The sequence below is a fragment of the Oryx dammah genome, unplaced genomic scaffold (assembly GCF_014754425.2).
Source record: "Oryx dammah isolate SB20612 unplaced genomic scaffold, SCBI_Odam_1.1 HiC_scaffold_27, whole genome shotgun sequence".
Classification (NCBI taxonomy): domain Eukaryota; kingdom Metazoa; phylum Chordata; class Mammalia; order Artiodactyla; family Bovidae; genus Oryx; species Oryx dammah.
Window position 1 is genome coordinate 15358230 of NW_024070211.1, and position 16942 is coordinate 15375171.

General features: G+C 54.0%; 1 protein-coding gene across 2 annotated transcripts in view; it reads left to right on the forward strand.

The window, feature by feature from the left end:
* The first annotated feature begins 2 nt into the window (after positions 1-2).
* ZNF362 (zinc finger protein 362) overlaps positions 3-16942 on the forward strand; it is a 39387-nt gene continuing 22447 nt past the window's right edge. Inside the window, exons 1-2 of one of the 2 annotated variants that reach the window (XM_040228094.1) lie at positions 3-103; positions 13822-13946. In XM_040228094.1, the coding sequence (XP_040084028.1) occupies positions 13909-13946 (38 nt within the window). In that variant the 5' untranslated portion in view covers positions 3-103; positions 13822-13908. Of the gene's footprint in view, positions 104-4596; positions 12788-13821; positions 13947-16942 lie in introns of those variants that run through there. The other variant, XM_040228092.1, reaches the window with a different exon arrangement.

A 16942-nucleotide genomic window follows, 5' to 3' on the forward strand; every position in this document is an offset into this window, starting at 1 on the left:
GAGCCGGAGCCGGAGCCCGGAGCCGGAGCCCCAGCCCGGCCCTGCTCGGGCCGCCGGGCGCGGGGCTGCGGCCGCGTCCCGGAGCCGCCGCCAGCACAGCCAGGTCCGTGCGGGCCCGGGGCGCGGGGAGCGGGCCCGGCGGCGGCGGGCACTCGCCCGCGGGAAAGTTGCGCCGAGTTGCGGGCGGGGGGCTGGCCGGGGCGCGGGCGCTGTCAGCGCGGGCCGGGGCACTCCGAGGGCCCGGGGCCGCCTGCGCCTCGGGCCCGGCCCGGAGCGGCGGTGGCGGCAGCGGCGCGCGGGGTAGGAAGTGTCTCCGGCAGCGTGTCTGGTCTGTTCTCCGAGTGTGCGTGTGTGTGTGTGTGTGTGTGTGTGTGTGTGTGTGGTGTGCGCGCGTGTGTGTGTTTTCTTAAGCCGGGCTATTCAAACCTGCTGCAATTCTCCGGTAAACAATGATTCATGGGGCTTAATGCAAATAAACGGATTGCAAACGGCGCGGTTCGCGCACTTTGCAGCCGGCCCGGTGGAGCGGCCAGTGCCGGATTTCTCCCTTTTTTTGCAGATCTGCAGAATATGGCGTCCCTGTCCTGTTTTAAAAATAAGCCAGGCTGCCATTTTTGTTTTTCTTTTGTCTGAAAATTTTAATAAAACTGTCTGAGAATGTGGGAGAGGCGGCTGGAAGCAGAGGGGGCACCCGAAGGGTTGGCTTTTTTCCTTTTCTTTGGCGAGAGCCGCGAGCCTTTCGGGGAGGTGAGACACAATGCAATTGCACTTTAAAGAAAAAAAAAAAAGGAAGCCGCTGGGCGATTTGGGGGGGAGGTTTGGGAATTTAAAGTTAACTCCGAAAGTTTTCTTTTTTTTTTTTTAAGCTTTTTTTTTTTTGGAAGGCGGTGAAATGCCGCGAAAGGATCTCGGGGCGCATTTCTCCCCCCCAGCCAGCTGCCTTTGCGGGATTTTTGGGAAAAGTTAACTGCCTATTTCCTCATAGCTGCGTGGGGGATTGTGGAAGGTTGGGGATGGGGGTTTCGGGGACCAGGAAATGTCTTTTGGAAGAGGCATTGCAAGGAGCTATATTCTCAAATTTGGAGGAAAGGGTTGGCAGTAGGAGCTCTGAGTGGGCCCCCGGTTTCCAGCTAAGACCCTTGGCATGAGGAAATAATCCTGCTGTCTGCCACCGTGCCCTGGAGCAGTGTGTAACCCTCAGAGCTGTGAGCTCTGTGGGGGGTGGGGGTGGGGGTGGGCCTGTCTCCTTCATGGGTGGCCAGGGCCCTATTGTAGGCGGAAATCTTGCCCTCCGTGCTGGGGTGGCTCCCGCTGGAGAGCCCCTTCCCCTGGTGGGCCTCCTGGCCCTGGTAGGTGGCATCTGGGTGAATGCCCTCAGGTGGTTGGCTGTTTGGCTGGGGGCAGGCGGGCAGCCCCAGTGGGTCCTGTCTGAGGGGAGGGGCAGGAGAGTTTGTCTGGTGGTGGGGGTGGTCTGAGCCTCTTCCCTGTGGTGTGCTCTTACCGCCTCTGCCCTGCATCCTGGAGGCTCCCTGTTGAAGGCAGTTTAGACTTGGGTGAAGTTCCTGGAGCATCTCTCTGGACAGGTCAGGACTTGCTGGCGTTCAGGCTACAGAAGGGTTCTCAAGGTCTACAAGGTCTGGTGTGCTGGCGCTGTCCAAGGCGCCTGGGCAGGCTGGGCCTGGTCTTGCCCTTCTGGAAAAGTCTGTCTGTCCTAGGACCCTAAGCCTGTCTAACCCCTGCCCCAAGGTCTCCTGGAAGCAAGACCCCTCTAGTCACTCCTGTGTTCTGGCCCCACCGGGCAGGGTGAGCTGAATTCAGGCAGAGCCAGGGGCTGAAGGCTGAGACTTAGGGATTCAGGGCTGCAGAATTTGGTATGTCTGAGCCAGAGGGGAACTAAGCTAGGCATTTTTCAGATGGAGAAACTGAAGTCCAGAGAGGAGAAGTGACTTGCCCAAAGTCATACTGCCAGTTAGGAGATCTGAGACAGAGATGTTCAGGTTTTCACGTCTGGGCTCTCTCCACTGTTCTCTTTTGGCAGGGTGGCAGGGGAGGTGGGGGTTGACTCCTGGAAGAGTCGTTTTGGACAGAACTGGACTGGGATGGAAGAGCATGTCTGCCTTCACTCGTCCCCCTGCCCCCACCATCATAATCCTGCCAGGGTGTAGAGCATGGCTGTTATCACATCAGGTTCTCCCAGAAACTCATTTGGGTGAAGTTGTCAAGGTGAGGATACTTAACTCCATTTTAAAACTTAGGAAACTGAGGCTTGGAGAGGTTGAGCAGTGGCAGAGGAGGGCTTAAACTCAGGCTTCTGGATTCCTTGTCCAGGGAGCCTTTTCCTGGGTAGATTTTGGTACTTGTGGATAGGTGTCTTTCCTAACTTCTGGTTTTTGATCTTTCAGATTCATCTACTGACCTCAGTGACTGTGTTAAAAAAAAAAAAAAAATGTAGAAGCCTGCCCCCTTAAGACTATCAGAGCTGGTAAGGCCCGGAGAGGTCATCTGGGCTCAGAGAGGGGAAGCCACTGGCTTGAAGTCACCCAGCGATTTGGGTCCCAGCTAGGAGCAGAGCCATGGTCTCCTGTCTTCTTTTCTCTGTGAGACACTCAGAGGGACACCACTCTACCTAGTCGTCAGACTCCACTGGGCCCAGGACATCACTGGTTGCTGGTTGTAGTGATGGGGCCAGGGGTGTTATAATGGCCAACACTAGTCTATCTCCAGCCCTTCCCTGGGCAGATACGTCCCTGCCTTTCTAGACAGTGAGTCCCTTCTTCCTTTTCTCCCTCCCTCCCTTCTTTCCTTCATCTCCATCCATTAGTTCATTAGTTAGCTAGATTATTCCTTTATTCTTTCATTGTACATTTGTTAATTTATTGGTTAGTCATTTCAGTAGTCATTCATCTGCCCGTCCATCTGTCCATCCATCCATTCAATCCCCAGCTTATCTAGCCCTGGTTGGACAGCCATGTGATATACAAGTATAGTCTTCAAGGGCTCCAAAGCCAGTAGGGTGCAGAAAGCACTAGCTCAGGCAGTATTTGTGGGCACCACATGAGTTCCCAGGGAAGGTCTCTTTGAGAAATAGAGGCTTGAAAATACTCTTCTGATGGTGAATCTGGGTGCTGGAACCAAGATGCTTTTTTTTTTTTTTTATAGTGTGGTATATGGCTTGTATGACTTTGGGCACATTCTTCTCCTCTCTGAGCCTCTACTTCTTGATCTTTAAAATGGGGTAATCTGTATGACTCATGGCTTGTTGGGAACCACCGCAAGAGTGTCTGTACCCTCTCCCTGCCCTGGCCAGGCACGTGATAGGAGCTCAGTGTGTATCAGGAAGGATTGTTGATTACCAATTCAGGCCCCCTGCCTTGATTTTGAAAACCATTATGGTTTCAGAATGAGCCCAATGATCTGGGGACCCTGAAAACCTTGTTTAACCTTGTCATTCCCCTGCTGAAACTCTTCTCATATTTCCTAAGCATTTCAAAGACCGAAAACCCAATGTCCTTTAGGGGCCTACAAGGCCCTTTATGAGCCTCCCAAGTGGCGCAGTGGTAAAGAATCTGTCTGCAATGCAGGAGACTCAAGAGACACAGGTTCAGTCCCTGGGTCAGGAAGATCCCCTGGAGGAGGAAATGGCAACCCACTCCAGTATTCTTGCCTGCAGATTTCCATGGACAGGGAAGCCTGGCAGGCTACAATCCTTGGGGTCACAAAGAGTTGGACGTGACCGAGGACATCACACAGACCCTTTGTGGTCTGGGCCTGCCTGCCCCTCCATCTCAGCTCCCCTGTCTCCCAGTCTCACCACGTTCAGCCACACCAACTTTCTTTCTGCAGCTCGAATTTACAAAGCCTATTGGCAGGGCCTTTGCACATCCACCCAAACCTAGAATGCTTGCATGGCTGGCGCCTTCTTGTTTCACTGGTTTTGACTCAGCTGGGGCTTCCCTGGCCACCTGCTCTGTAATAGCTTCCCACTGTCACTCATGGGCACATCATCCCTTGCAGCTCTTACCAGTATCTGAAACTTTTTCCTGTATTTATTTATTTGCACTTCTTACCTGTCTGCACAGCTGGCAGGTGCTTAAACCCCATGCAGGCGAGTGGGCAGATGGGTCTAGTGTGGGGTGGCCGTGGCTTTGATGGAGGTGAGGAGATGCTGGGGAGCCCAGGTGTGGCGGAAACCCTGCAGCGGGGCAGCTCCTGGGAGATGAAGTGACACCGAGCTCTCTGCCCTCCTCTCCCCTGGGAGGCTCCAGGCTGTTGTCAAGAAATAATGAGATGATTAAATCACAGGATCTAAGAATCCCAGTCTCTTCCAGTCTCAGAACTTGGCATCTGAGAAGCTTTTTGACTCCGAACCTTTGACGCTGGAGTCATTTGATCCAATCTGGGGTTTTTTGTTGCTGTCTAGTCACTAAGTTTTATCCACTTCTTTGCTACCCTGTGGACTGCAGCCCCCCGGGCTCCTCTGTCCTTGGAATTCTCCAGGCAAGAATACTGGAGTGGGTTGCTATTTCCTTCTCCAGGGGATCTTCCCGACCCAGGGATCAAACCCAAACCTTGTATCGCAGGAGGACTCTTTACCACTGAGCCCCAGATCTGGGGTTTAGACCCTTATGTAGAGGCTCTTCACTGTCTTATTTATTTAGTGGCCCTGAGTGCTCACTTTGTGCCAGGCTGTGTTCCAAAAGGCTTTGTAAACATGGACATGCTTAATCCTCATTGTTATCACGCCCATTTTACAGCTAAGGAAACGGAGGCACAGAGACATGAGGTAACTTGGCCAAGTCCACAGAACTCATCAGGCGCATTGTGTGACTGGAGCCCAGCACTCCAGGACTCCGCCTTAGAACCCCACAGCTGTTGAGGGGAAGCCCAAACTCACCCGACCCCTCTGCAGAGCGGGAACCCCCTTCCCACATCCTTGACAAGAGGGCCTCTGATCTCCGCTAGAGTGATGGGGAGTTCCCTCCTGACCAGGCCCCTCAGCCTCCCTTTGTCAGACCATCGTCATTTCTGGAAAGATCGTCTTTACAGAGGGCAAAGTGCTGCTCCCACCCTGTGAATGACGCTTGGGAAGTGATGTTAGCGTTATGGTTTCCCAGTGCTTTTGACCTTGTGGTTTTGTGACTTCAGTAGCTTCTTTCTCCCCACTGGGTCGTGAGCTCCCTGGGGGCAGGCCACCCCGTGCCTGGTGTTGCATGTGTGACCTGGCACCAAGCATACACGCCTCCCGAGCCCCTCCTGTACCTGTAGCACTGTGCTTGGTCCTGGTCCAGGGTACTGGGGAGGCTTGGTGTACTTATGGCAACAGGTCACTGACGTCTCCATGAGGCTCCATGTGTACCCAGTTCTTGGCGAACCACTTGATCTAAAGCCACGTTAATTAAAGACAGGCAGACGTCACAGTTAGCCAGCCAAACGTCAGTCTGTCCACTGGGGAGACTGCAGCAGGAAAGGAGAGGCATGGGCCTTGTCCAGGGCCACCCATACCTCTGGATGCCTTCCTGGTAGGCTTTCCTCTCCCCAGGTGTCACTTGGTTGCCACCGTATGTCTTGGGGTCAAAGGCAGCAACAGCCCTGGTAGGGGAGCTGCTCCCTCTGTCACACTGCCCTCCTTATCTCCACCTTGGTGGGGAGTGTTCCCCGATGCACAGGGCTGCAGAGGGCCCAGCACCCCACCTGGACTTGGGTGGGATTGAGAGGTGGGTGGTGTGGGAGTGTGTTGGGGGCTGTGGGTTCAGCTTCCTACTGCCAGGACTGTGGTCAGACTCTGGAAGCTGGTAAGGATTTGGGGAGGGGGCTGAGTGGTGTGTTGAGTGTTAAGGTGTGGGGGGAGGCCTGGGGATTTGGCTGTGGGGCCCACAGCATCCTGCCTTGTCCCTGCCTCATCCATGTGGCAGAATGTCCGTGGGGGCAGTCCTCACCATTTGAGTCCATCTCTGAGCTTTGAGCAAAGGCTTCATGCTCCTTGAGGGGACAGTCTAGCCATTTTAGCTTCTGGGATTCAATGTAGGGGGCACCTGGTTGGGGTGGACACAGCCTCCAGACATCACGCACACACATATTCACACCCCCAGTCCTTCCATATCCACCTTTGACCCTACCTCCGCTACCCCACTTTTGCCAGTTTGAGGGGCTGCCCTGCTATTTCACAAACACTACCAGAGATGCCCTGAACTGGGCCTATAGGAGCCGAGCATTCAGAAGACAAGTCCACTAGAGTGTCCACACACGTGATATACATGCATGCACTCCTGCCACCCACGGATTACACGTGGTAGTCATATACCCACGTGTGCCTCCCAGGAACCAACGCACAGCCGCCTGCTGCCCCTGCTCGGGGTCTTCCACACCCGTGCATGCTGTGTTTACACGTCAGTGCATCTTACACTGGCCTTACATCCTTTGGCCTTAACACAGGATCCCTCCCACACACCTGCACACTCACGTGTGCCCATGCCCCACCCAGACCTGCTTGCAGCCTGCCTGGACCTCCCTCCCTCCCTCAGCAATGCTTCTCGAGGACTTACTGTGTACCAGGCCCCTTGCTCGATGCTGGGGACACGGGTGGGGGGTACCAATGTTGTCCCCACCCTGGTCTGGAGACTTGAGGCAAACACAGCTGAGGATATGATTACAGACTTTGGTACCTACTGGAAAGGAACCACTTTCCTATGACGAGGGCTGCCCTGTAGCTTGGTGCTTTTACATTTACTGTAACCAGTGACGATGATGGTGTGTATAGGGGAGAGGTGCTTCAGGGATGAAGTGATCTGGCTTGAAGTTTTCCAGGAGAGGGCAGTCCAGGCAGAGGGAAGAGCTGGGGTGAAGGCCCCTCGGTGGGAAGTCAAGGACCATGGAGAGGGTGGTGGCCCTGAGACCTGGGGGAGGTGGGCCTGGTCTGCTGGGGCTTGTGCCAGGTCTTCCGTGGCCTTGACCCTCCCACCCACATGTCCAGCCCAGACTCACCCCATCCCTCTCTCTGATCAGCCCAGCCCTCCCTTCGCTGCTCTGCCCTGCTCAGGGCCCACTTTGCAGGCTGCCACACCAGCCTTGGGCCCCATCTTTCCTGCCCCACAGGCTGCCCCCAGGGGTCCTGAGATACAGTCCCAGTACAGGCTCTGATCACCTGCTGGGGGTTCCCGGCCTGCGACCCCCAAGGACCTATCTAGAAAGCTCCTGAGGGCCAGGCCGCAGCTGGGGTTCAGCAGCTGGCTCTTGCACTGAGCTAATCCCAGACTTGACTCTACCAGGCTACCGGGCAGCCCCGTGGGTCCTGAGAAACTGCACCCCGCCTCCTGCCCCCAGCCCAGTTGACATCTCTGGTTGGTCCCATTTCCAGGAGTCTTCAGAAGGTTAGGAAAGGCTCTCATGTGCCTTGGAGAACCTCATAGCAGAACGGTAGCAGCCACCACGGAATCCGTACCACGGAGCAGGCTCTGTTCTAAAGACGTTATACCTATTAACTCATCAGATCCTCACAGCGATGCTGAGGAGACACCGTTATCATCCCAGTTCGGTAACAGTATCTGTGGCTTTGACCTTGTCTTGTTCCAGAATCTGTACTTTCAATACTCAGTGGCCACATTGCCCCTCAGAGAGTCCAAGAACCCAGGCTGTGGTTTAGTTGCATCTCTTTGTTTCATAGAGGAAGGAACAAAGGCCCAGAGAGGAAATGGACTTGCTAAAGGTCACACAGCGAGCGGACAGAAGGGGCTCCCTCTGCCCCCACCAGCTGCATGGTTGGCAGGTTACATCCTCTCCAAGTCTCACTTATGAACCCAGGCAGGCAAGGGAGAGAGTGCCTTAGAAGCCAGCAGGGTGGAATCTTTGTGGGGTATGGGGGACTGCAGTTGAATAGACATGGGTGGGGGCTTTGGGGCACCCTGGACGTGGGCTTTGTAATAAGTCATCGAGTTGCTCATTTTTGTTCCAGGCATCTTCCTGAATGTGTGTTATACTTCAAAATGTTCACAGCATCCACCTCACAGGGGTCATTAGGAGCCTGAGTGAGAAATGCTTGTAAAGCACCGAACAGTGCCTGGGATGGAAGAAGCGCTCAGTGACTTATTATTATGGTCATTTCACACTGGCAGAAGGAGTTCCCGCTGGGGATAGGAGCAAGGGGTCCCCAGGGGACATGGCAGCAGAGGAGGGCATGGGTTCAAAGCCTGCGGAATGTCCTCTCAGCCCTGAGAAGGCAGTCACGGCCCGTTCCCTGGCAGAGACGCGAGAGCTCCCAGAGAGGGTTACCACCCTGGGCGTCTGGGTGGCTGATAGTGGGAGAGGGGGGACTGGGAGGGGAGGGCGCAGCATCCCAGCTCCCACTGACCAGGGCACAGACAGCAGCCCCCTTCCGCTCTGATCAGCCCCAGCCTCACAATGAAAACAGTCCTTCCCAGCCCCGCAGGGCTGCGGAAACCCAGCCTAATTGGATCCAGGACCCTCGGGAGCCTAGTTCCTCACAGGAAGTTCCCAGGAGCAAGTTTCTGAGGCTGGCCTGGGTCTTGGGGATGGGGTGGGGTGCAGCAGCTGGGACTCGGGACTCTGGGCTGTGTAGAGTAGGGGCATATGGAGGGCAGAGGGGTCGTGGGAATAGGGTCTCAAGGTGCTGGGAAGACGGGAAACTTCAGCTTCTCTCTCCTAGACCAACTCCTGCTTGTCTGTGCAGGCCATCCTCCTGGCCCCATGATGACCCGTCTACTGAAAACCTTGACCATGGCCTTTCTCAGCTCAGGGACCCCTGAACATGATCCCATGTGGCCTTTCATCTAAGTGTCTAAGCCTGGAACTCTGGCCCTTTGTGAGTTGCCCTGGCTACCTCTTCCCCTGAGAATTCCTACACTGGGCTCTTGTGGACCCTATGACTGTAGTCCTCCAGGCTCCTTTCTCCATGGGGTTTTCCAAGCAAGAATGCTGGAGTGGATTGCCACTTCCGCCTCCAGGGGATCTTCCCCACCCAAGATTGAACCTGTGCCTCCTGCATCGTGCAGTGGCAGGTGGATTCTTTACCACTGTGCCACCTGGGAAGCCCATGGGAAGCCCACACTGGGCTCACACCAGACCACCATGATGCCGTGTGCTTTCCTGCCTCAGGGCCTTTGCACATACAGTTCTTCCCACCCAGCCTGCCCTTCCCTGGCATCTCTCTTGACATCTCCCCTTCCCTCCAACAGTAAATCCCACCTTCATGCAGTCTTTGTTCATCCCTCAGTGGGATGAGCTCATCTTCTCAGGAGCACCCCTACCCCTAGCCCAGCCCTACCCGAGCTGTACCTTGTTACCCCTCTCTGGGGCGTGCCTGTGTGCTGAGTCACTTCAGTTGTGTTCAACTCTGCGACTCTATGGGCTGTAGCCTGCCAGGTTCCTCTGTCCATGGGATTCTGCAGGCATGAGTACTAGAGTGGGTTGTCATTTCCCGGGATCTTCCTGACCCAGGAAGATTTGCATTGCAGGCAAATTCTTTACTGCTGAACCACTGGGGAAGCCCCCTCTCTGGGGCAGGGGACATATTTGAGAACACATTGCTGTCCTAAGAAGGAAGCAGCTTTTCCCATGTCTTTGCATCCGTGGTTTCTGCCTGGAATGCTCTCCCTCTGCTCTCTCGCTTTCCTGGCAAACGTCCCCATCTTTGAGGCCCACGTAGACACACCCCCTTCTCCCATGTGTTTCTTCAGTGAACATCTATCGAGCAGCTAGGGTGAACTAGGCACTTGAGCACCGACTGTGCATCTGGTGCAAGGCTCTGGGGTTGTGGCAGGCTCTCAACCCTGTGTTCAAGGGTAGCAGCGGTGGGAAGCGGGATGTTTAGAGCCAAGATACAGAGGCAGGGGAAGGGAGGTGTAAAGGGCCATGGGGTGTGTATAACAGGAGAGGGTCAGAGAGTGACCTTCAGCTGAGACCTGAAGAAAGAGCCCTAGTGGGCTGTGCTGCTGAGTCCCAGTATAGGGTTGTCCAGGAAGTTGCTCAGCCAAGAACCAGACCCGAGCCCTGATCTTGGGAAGCTCACAGCCACCTAGGGGCTCGGGCAGATAAGTCACCAGGCAGTTCTAGGGTAGTGGGATCAGTGCTTTGGTTGCAGTGAAGGAGGAGCCCAGGACACCGCAAGAGCTCAGGGGAGAGGCTGCAAATAGAGCCTAGGACGGGGGTGGTGATCAGGAAGGTTTCCTCTAGGCGGTGACACCTCACCTAACTCTCAATGGTTGACGGGTATCTGACAAGGTCCCCGCTGGGTGATGGCCCCCACATGCAAGGGCAGAGCCTGTGCAAAGGCACGGTGGCACGAGAGCAGTTTGTTTTGGGAACCTGAGAGTAGTGTAGTGAGGCTGGAGGGAGGGATGCTGTGGGGATGTACCTGTCCAGACGCATGTGACCAGCAAGGCCTCCTTAACAAAGGCCTCTGGGCCACCCTGGGGAGTTTGAACTGTGTTCCCAAAGTTATGGCAACCCAATAAGGATTTTACACAGGAGAGTGAGTGGGAAAGTGGACAGGCTTTCCTTTGTCTGACTTTGGCTCCCAAAGTCCCCAGGTAGGAAAGGGGAATCCCTTTCTGATTGCACTCCTGGCTTGGGTCTGGGATGGGGCTCAAGGCCTGTTGTGGGACTTTGAACAAGCTCCTGGCCCTCTCTGAGCTCAGGTCTCCTGGGTAAACCTGCAGGGCCTGAGGCCAGAATCCTAATGGGGCCATAGGCGGGGGCTGGGGTGTCTTGCTTGGCCAAAGCTGGCTGAACTGTTAGTGTTATTAAAAATATTCCTTAAAAAGTCATGTAGCCACACTGCAGAAAAGTCAAGAATAGAGAAATGAAGTAAACCAAAACCTACCCCCATTTCTGTCCCCACCCCAAGCCCAAAACACACCAGGGCTAGTATTTTGGTATTTTCTTCTTATCTTTTCTTCCAACACCTGGTTTTTATATAGATGTCATTGCTCTATCTATACAAATAATTTAAAACTCTCTCCCACCCCCATTATTGTATCATGAGTGTTTTCTAAATGACTGCAGGGTGGTTTTAATCCTTTCTAATGGATCTAGTGTCAGGGTGGAGAGCATGAGCTTCGGAGCCTGACTTTCTGAGTTCAGATCACCCACACACTGCATGACTTTGGGCAAGTTACCTAATTTCTCTGTGCCTCAGATCTTTGTGAGGTCGATATGAATGTAAAATAAGTCATTACAATGCCAGTAAATATTGGCCATTATCAACGACTATAGACTGTGTCACTGTGTAACATGGTTTACAGAGCCATCCCCCTGTTGTTAAAAATTTTGGCTGCTCCAGGTTTTTGCTACTGTAAAAACAAACAAACAGAAAACCACTGAAGCAAACAGCTTTGTGCATAAAACTTGGTCTATATTGGGGGTATTTTCTGGGGACAGATGACCAAGAATAGGATCGCTAGACCAGGAAGTTTGAACGTTTTTATAGAGCTCCTGACACATTACTGCCAGATTGTTTTCAGAAATGACTTCCAATTTACACTCCCAGCAATAATGCAGGAGAGTGCTAATTTCACCATACCCTCACCAGCACTGAGCATTACCATGTTATTGCTTTTTGCTATTTTAACATGTGAAGCTCATTTAATTTTCGCTGCTAGGGAAGCAGAACCATTTCTGTGTTTATTAGCTGTTAATAACTTTTTTGGGTCTGCTAGTCTACAGCACACAATCTCTTCTCAGATCAATTAGGAAGATAGGGCTTAAGATCCAGGAAATAGGGAAGAGTATAACACAGGGGACAACATAGTGCCAGAGTGGGTGGCGGGGACTCAGAGGAGGGGGAGGGGACTTTCCTCTGGGCCATGACACTTTCAGTTCCCTCTGCTTAGACTATTCATTCATTCAAACATTTATCAGGTACTTTTTGGCTTAAAGGTAAATGACTCAGCCTCAATTGTGCCCTGACAGAGAGCATGTCCAACTGCAGATGATGGATGAGAAAACAGACAGAAGATGGAATGACAAGTGTCTGATGATGGAAATGCAAGGCACAGAGGGAACAGAGAAGAGGGGCGCCCAACATAGCCTCGCAGTCCCAGAAGGCTTCCAGGAGGAAGTGGCCTTTAAACTGGGGCCTAAGGAATAAGTTGTAGTTAACCAGTGAAATGGGGGAAGGCAGAGAGTTCCAGGGAGAGGTGAGGAAGTGAGAAGGGCAGTGGAGCACTGGGGAAGCCCTCGGTCTGGCTGTTCAGAGCGGAAGGTGGAAAGAGCCAGTGAGGCCAAAGAGGTCAGCAGAGGCCAGTCACGGAAGGCCTCAGGAATCCAGACCTGGTCTGGAAGGAACGAGGGAGCCATTAAATATTCTCATGAGGGGAATGTTGTGATCTGATTTGTGTTTTAGAAATAGCAGAGCGACTGCAATAGGAGAACAGAATGGGAGGCGTGGGTAGAGGTGAGGGTCCCTCGGAGGAGGCTCTTGGAATAGCTGAGGCCAGAGCAGAAGGGGGCCAGGGCCCGGGCAAGGAAGGTGGTAGAAATACTCCTGGATGGATCCTGGCCGACACCTGCCAGGACCCACCCGGTCCTGTGTGCCTGGAGGATGGGGCCTGTGGGATTCAGCATGTGACTAACAGCTGAGCGCCCACCACCACTGACCCTGGTCCCGCCTGCTCCCCGCTGCCTCCAGACCCTTGTATGTTGCTCCACCCCTCCCCCCGGTTACCAACCACTTTCTTTCTCTCCTTTTTTAAAGAATAAATTTATTGTTTTCATTATAAAAGCAACAACATTGCAGAGTATTTGGAAATCAGAGAAACAAAGACAAAAAAACCAGGTTAGCTCCAGCCGCCTCCCCCAGCACTGCCAGCCTCCCTCTGGGCGTGGTTCCCCGCAGCTTGCTTTTTCTGACGCAGGTTTTTATTTTTGCCTCTTTGTAATCATAGTATCTGGACAGTTTTGGGTCCTGCTCTCTCCCATTTGCTTGTTGGGAGCTAGTTCCCCGGTGGCCATGGGGTCTGGGCAAATTTCATTTTTTAACGTATCTGGACTGGCCCGGGGATGGGGTGGGTAGCACACAAGTTGCTTAAATATACCCTCTGTCCTGCAGTGGGCAAAGCTAATCACCTTCCCCTTGGGCTGCCCCGTTTTCTTTGTGACTGTTTGTCTAGGCCTGAACCTCCCCAGGTGGGAGGGCCTGGCACCTGCTGTAACCCTTCCTCAGTGCCCCTGCCCCTAGTTCCCCTTTGTGGAGCTTGCTAGGCTGCCCTCAGGGGCCACTCTCCCGGGAAAGCATGATGGACTGACTTGGTTTGCGATCCAGACTCAGCTCTGTGACCTCAGGCAAGTTACTTAACCTCTCTGGACCTCAGTTTTCTCATACGTACAATGGGTCTATTGCAACAGTTAAATAATGGCTATAAAATGCCCTGACACCTTTCTTGGCCTACTGTAAGAGTTCAGGAAAAGATGGTTGATATTGTACTTTCTTATTCTGCAAAGAGTTTCTGAGACCACCTTGGACTAGATGCTGGAATGGCAGAAGTGAATGAGCACCAGCTCTACCTGTGTACAGAGCTCAGTCTGGTGGGGAAGTCACCCAGGGAAACATGACTGCTCCAGAATGTGATCACCCCTGCACTCCTGCACCAGATCTGGGTGGCGTCCTAACTCCATCACTTGCTAGCTGTGTGACTTTGGGCAGATTGATCGACCTCTCTGAGCTGCAGTTTCCTCTTCTGTTAGGTGCATGTCTCACGGTGACATGATGCGTGCAACATACTCAGCACAGTGACTGGCACTTAGTGGGTGTTGAAATCAATAGTAGCTGCCATTTTTATTATTACTGTTATTGTTATTCCCATATACAAGGTGCTGTTGGGAACACAGAGGAGTGACTGACTGGGGGTTCAGGGAAAGCTCCGTAGAAGAGGGAACACTTGAGCTGGGTCTTGAAGGATGAGTAGAAGTTCACCAAGTGGGAAAGGACACTCTAGGTAAGGAGCCTGTGATTCCAGGTTGAAACCTGTCAATGAGGGGTTTGTTCTTTGGGTGACTAAGGCATCGTGTTCATCCCAGCTCCCCTGAGTGCCCCTCACTGCCTCCCTCTGGGTCTGCTTGGGGGCTTTGTGCTCCCACCCTCCTGTCATAGCATCCACCTGTGACTCTGTCCTGGAGGTTGTGGGGTCCCGCTCACGGGAGTTGCCGTGTCCCCATCTGTTCATGTTTGGGATCACAGATCTGTGTCTGTCAGAGTTTGGTGCTGTCTGTCTGCATGTTCCTGTGACTCTGTCTGTCTGCGTTGGTATCCAGGGGACCTCCCAGGCCACACCGTGGTGCTAGGGGGCAACCTGCATGCTTCCTTGGTCTCCAGCTCTAAGCAAATAGCCAGGCCTTCTTGGTCATTCTCCCTGGCCCAGGGTAGCTCCTGCCTCTCACCTCCGTTCTATTCCCTGGGGACCTTCAACCGGTTCCCTCCCACTGCCGCCTCTCCTGGCTTCTCCAGTCCCACCTACGCTCAGCAGGCAGAGGGGCCTTTCTAAACCACAGATTCTGTCCCATTACCCAACTTCTTCAAGTCTAGACCCCAGGCCTCAAATTCAGGAACTGCCTTTCTAGGTCTAGCTGTGGCCAATGGCTCCAGCCTCACGTCCTGTCTCATGTCCACGCTGATCACTTTAGCTACCCTCCCACACCACGCTGTTTCTCACCTTAGGACTTTTGTTAAGACTGCTGCTTCCACCAGCAATGTTCCCCACTCCTTCTTTGCCTGGCTAACTTCCACTCATCCTTTAAGACCCAAAGCACATATCACCTCTGCTGGGAAGTCCTCCCTGATCCTTTCTTTGCATCTTGAGCTCTGGGCTGCTCATCCCTGACTTGGGGGGTAAGAACAAGTGACTTGCCCAAGATCACACAGCTAGTGTTTTGGAGCCAAGATTTGAACCTAGGTGCCCTGGGCTCCAACTAAGGCAGGTTGTTCCGTGGTCCAGGTGAGGGGACAGTAGCTAGGACTTGTGAAGAGGATGCAGTGGATCTGAGAGAGTTTGGAAATGGAATCCCGGGGACGTGGCTGGTGGTGGGTCTGAGCTGGGAAGGAGGAGGTCAGGGTCTGTGGCAGGAGCATCTGGGCAGGTTGGGATGCCCTACTCAGAGGGGATGCCTAGAGGGTTACGTATCCCAGGGGAAGGCCAAGTCCAGACTGAACAGCCCATGAGTGGTCAGGGAGGTAACTGGAAGGTGGTCCTGGAGCTCCAGGGGGCAGCCAGGTCTAGGGGTGGAGACCTGGGGATTTTCTGGTATTTAAAGTCCTGGAGTGGATGGACCATCCAGGGACTGCGGCTGGTGGAAGGAGGAGACTCCCGCTCACCCTGAGAAGCCTAGGCTGTGGAGGTGCAAGCTGGGAAAGAGAGTGAGAAGATGTGGAACCCGGGGCTCATAGCACTGATCTCCAAGGGTCAGGGTGGCTGGGAGGCCATGAAGGATAGGACTGGGAGGTGGCCCATTGGCTTTGACCACATGGAGGTCCCTGGTGGCATGTGGCAGGTCTCATAGGCCACAATTCTTTTTTTTCACAGAAGAAAAAAAAGTGTCTGCTTCCTCCACTTAGCTCGGGGCCCCCAGAGGACAGGGCTCTTCTCTTTGCCTTTGATTCCCCAGCACCAGTCCCCAGTTTGGCCCAGAGGATGTATCCAGAACCAATGGATGGGTGGGTGGGCGGGCGGGTGGCTCTAAAAGGTGTTTCATTGACCCATCTGACTTTTTTCACCTTTTTGAACAAGAAATATAAAATGACACCTTGCTCGCCCTACTGCAAGAATCAGGTCTGTGTATCTTGGGGCCCACTGCCCAGAGTCTTGGCTTCTGTCTGGAGCTTTGAAGCCCAGGCTGTATGTCCTGCTCAATTGCCAGCATGTCTCCTCTGCCCATCCGGCCTGGACACTCAGCCTCCTGTGCCCCGGGTTCTTCTGTCCCCTGGTGCTGCCCTCAGGCTCCTCCCGCTGACCTTGGTCCTCTGAGCTACCTGGCTGCCCCGCCCAGCACACTCCCTGATGCCTCCCCACAGCCAGCATTCCTTCCCAACCGCTAGCACAGCCTTCAGGATGCTGCTGGCTGGCCTCTGTCTCTCCCCACTTCACCATTCTTCAGCTCTCTTTGGTGTTAGTGGGTAGCTGCTCACTGTCCCCAAACCTGCTCCATGTCTGCTCAAACTGTTGTCTCCACCTGGATGCCCTTCTGCCTTGTACACCTGTCCTAAGCAGATATCTAGCCACCTCTCTCCTGCTTAAAATCTCTCTCTCAATACAAGGTCTGCGTGGCTTAGCTTGGCCCCGGCCACCTTCCCACCCTGTCTTGCAGGTCCTAGGACTGCACAGATGCACATTCACCTCGAAGGTTCGTTGAGGGGCTCATGTGAGATGCTCTTGATGCGCGTCTGGCAATGAGCCGGGCCCTCAGTAAGGGCTTAGAAAATCCACCCCTCCCCCTGCCCGCCTTCCCTAACACAGGTAGATGTACACCAGGATCTGGAGCACTGACCAAGTCATGGAGTTCCTTAAGCCCAGCCCGAGAAAGATACAGAGGAGTGAATGCTGTGTGGGTCAGATTCCATGACCCAGGGCAGACCCCGCTCCCTGTCCAGGGGTCTGATAAGTGGCAGAGGGGATGCTCTATCCCAGCTATGGGACCCCCACCTCCCTGACCAGTGAGGGGCTTTGGGAAGCCTGGACTTGGCGTTGAACTCAAGAGGAGGAGAGGACAGCTCCCCTGGACCAGTCCAAGGAACGGTTGGGTACAGTGGGCAGAGCACTGGGCCAGGGCAGGAAAGAGGCACAGGGGCCTGAGTCAATCCCATTTTACAGATGAGAAAAACGGAGGTTCAGATTGCCGATGCCCAACACTGCAGGGCAGTGCTTCCTTCTGTTTCCCCATCTGTGTGGCCAGGAGCAAGTGCTTCCCTGGTGGTGGCCTAGCTTCCTCCTCTGCGAAATGG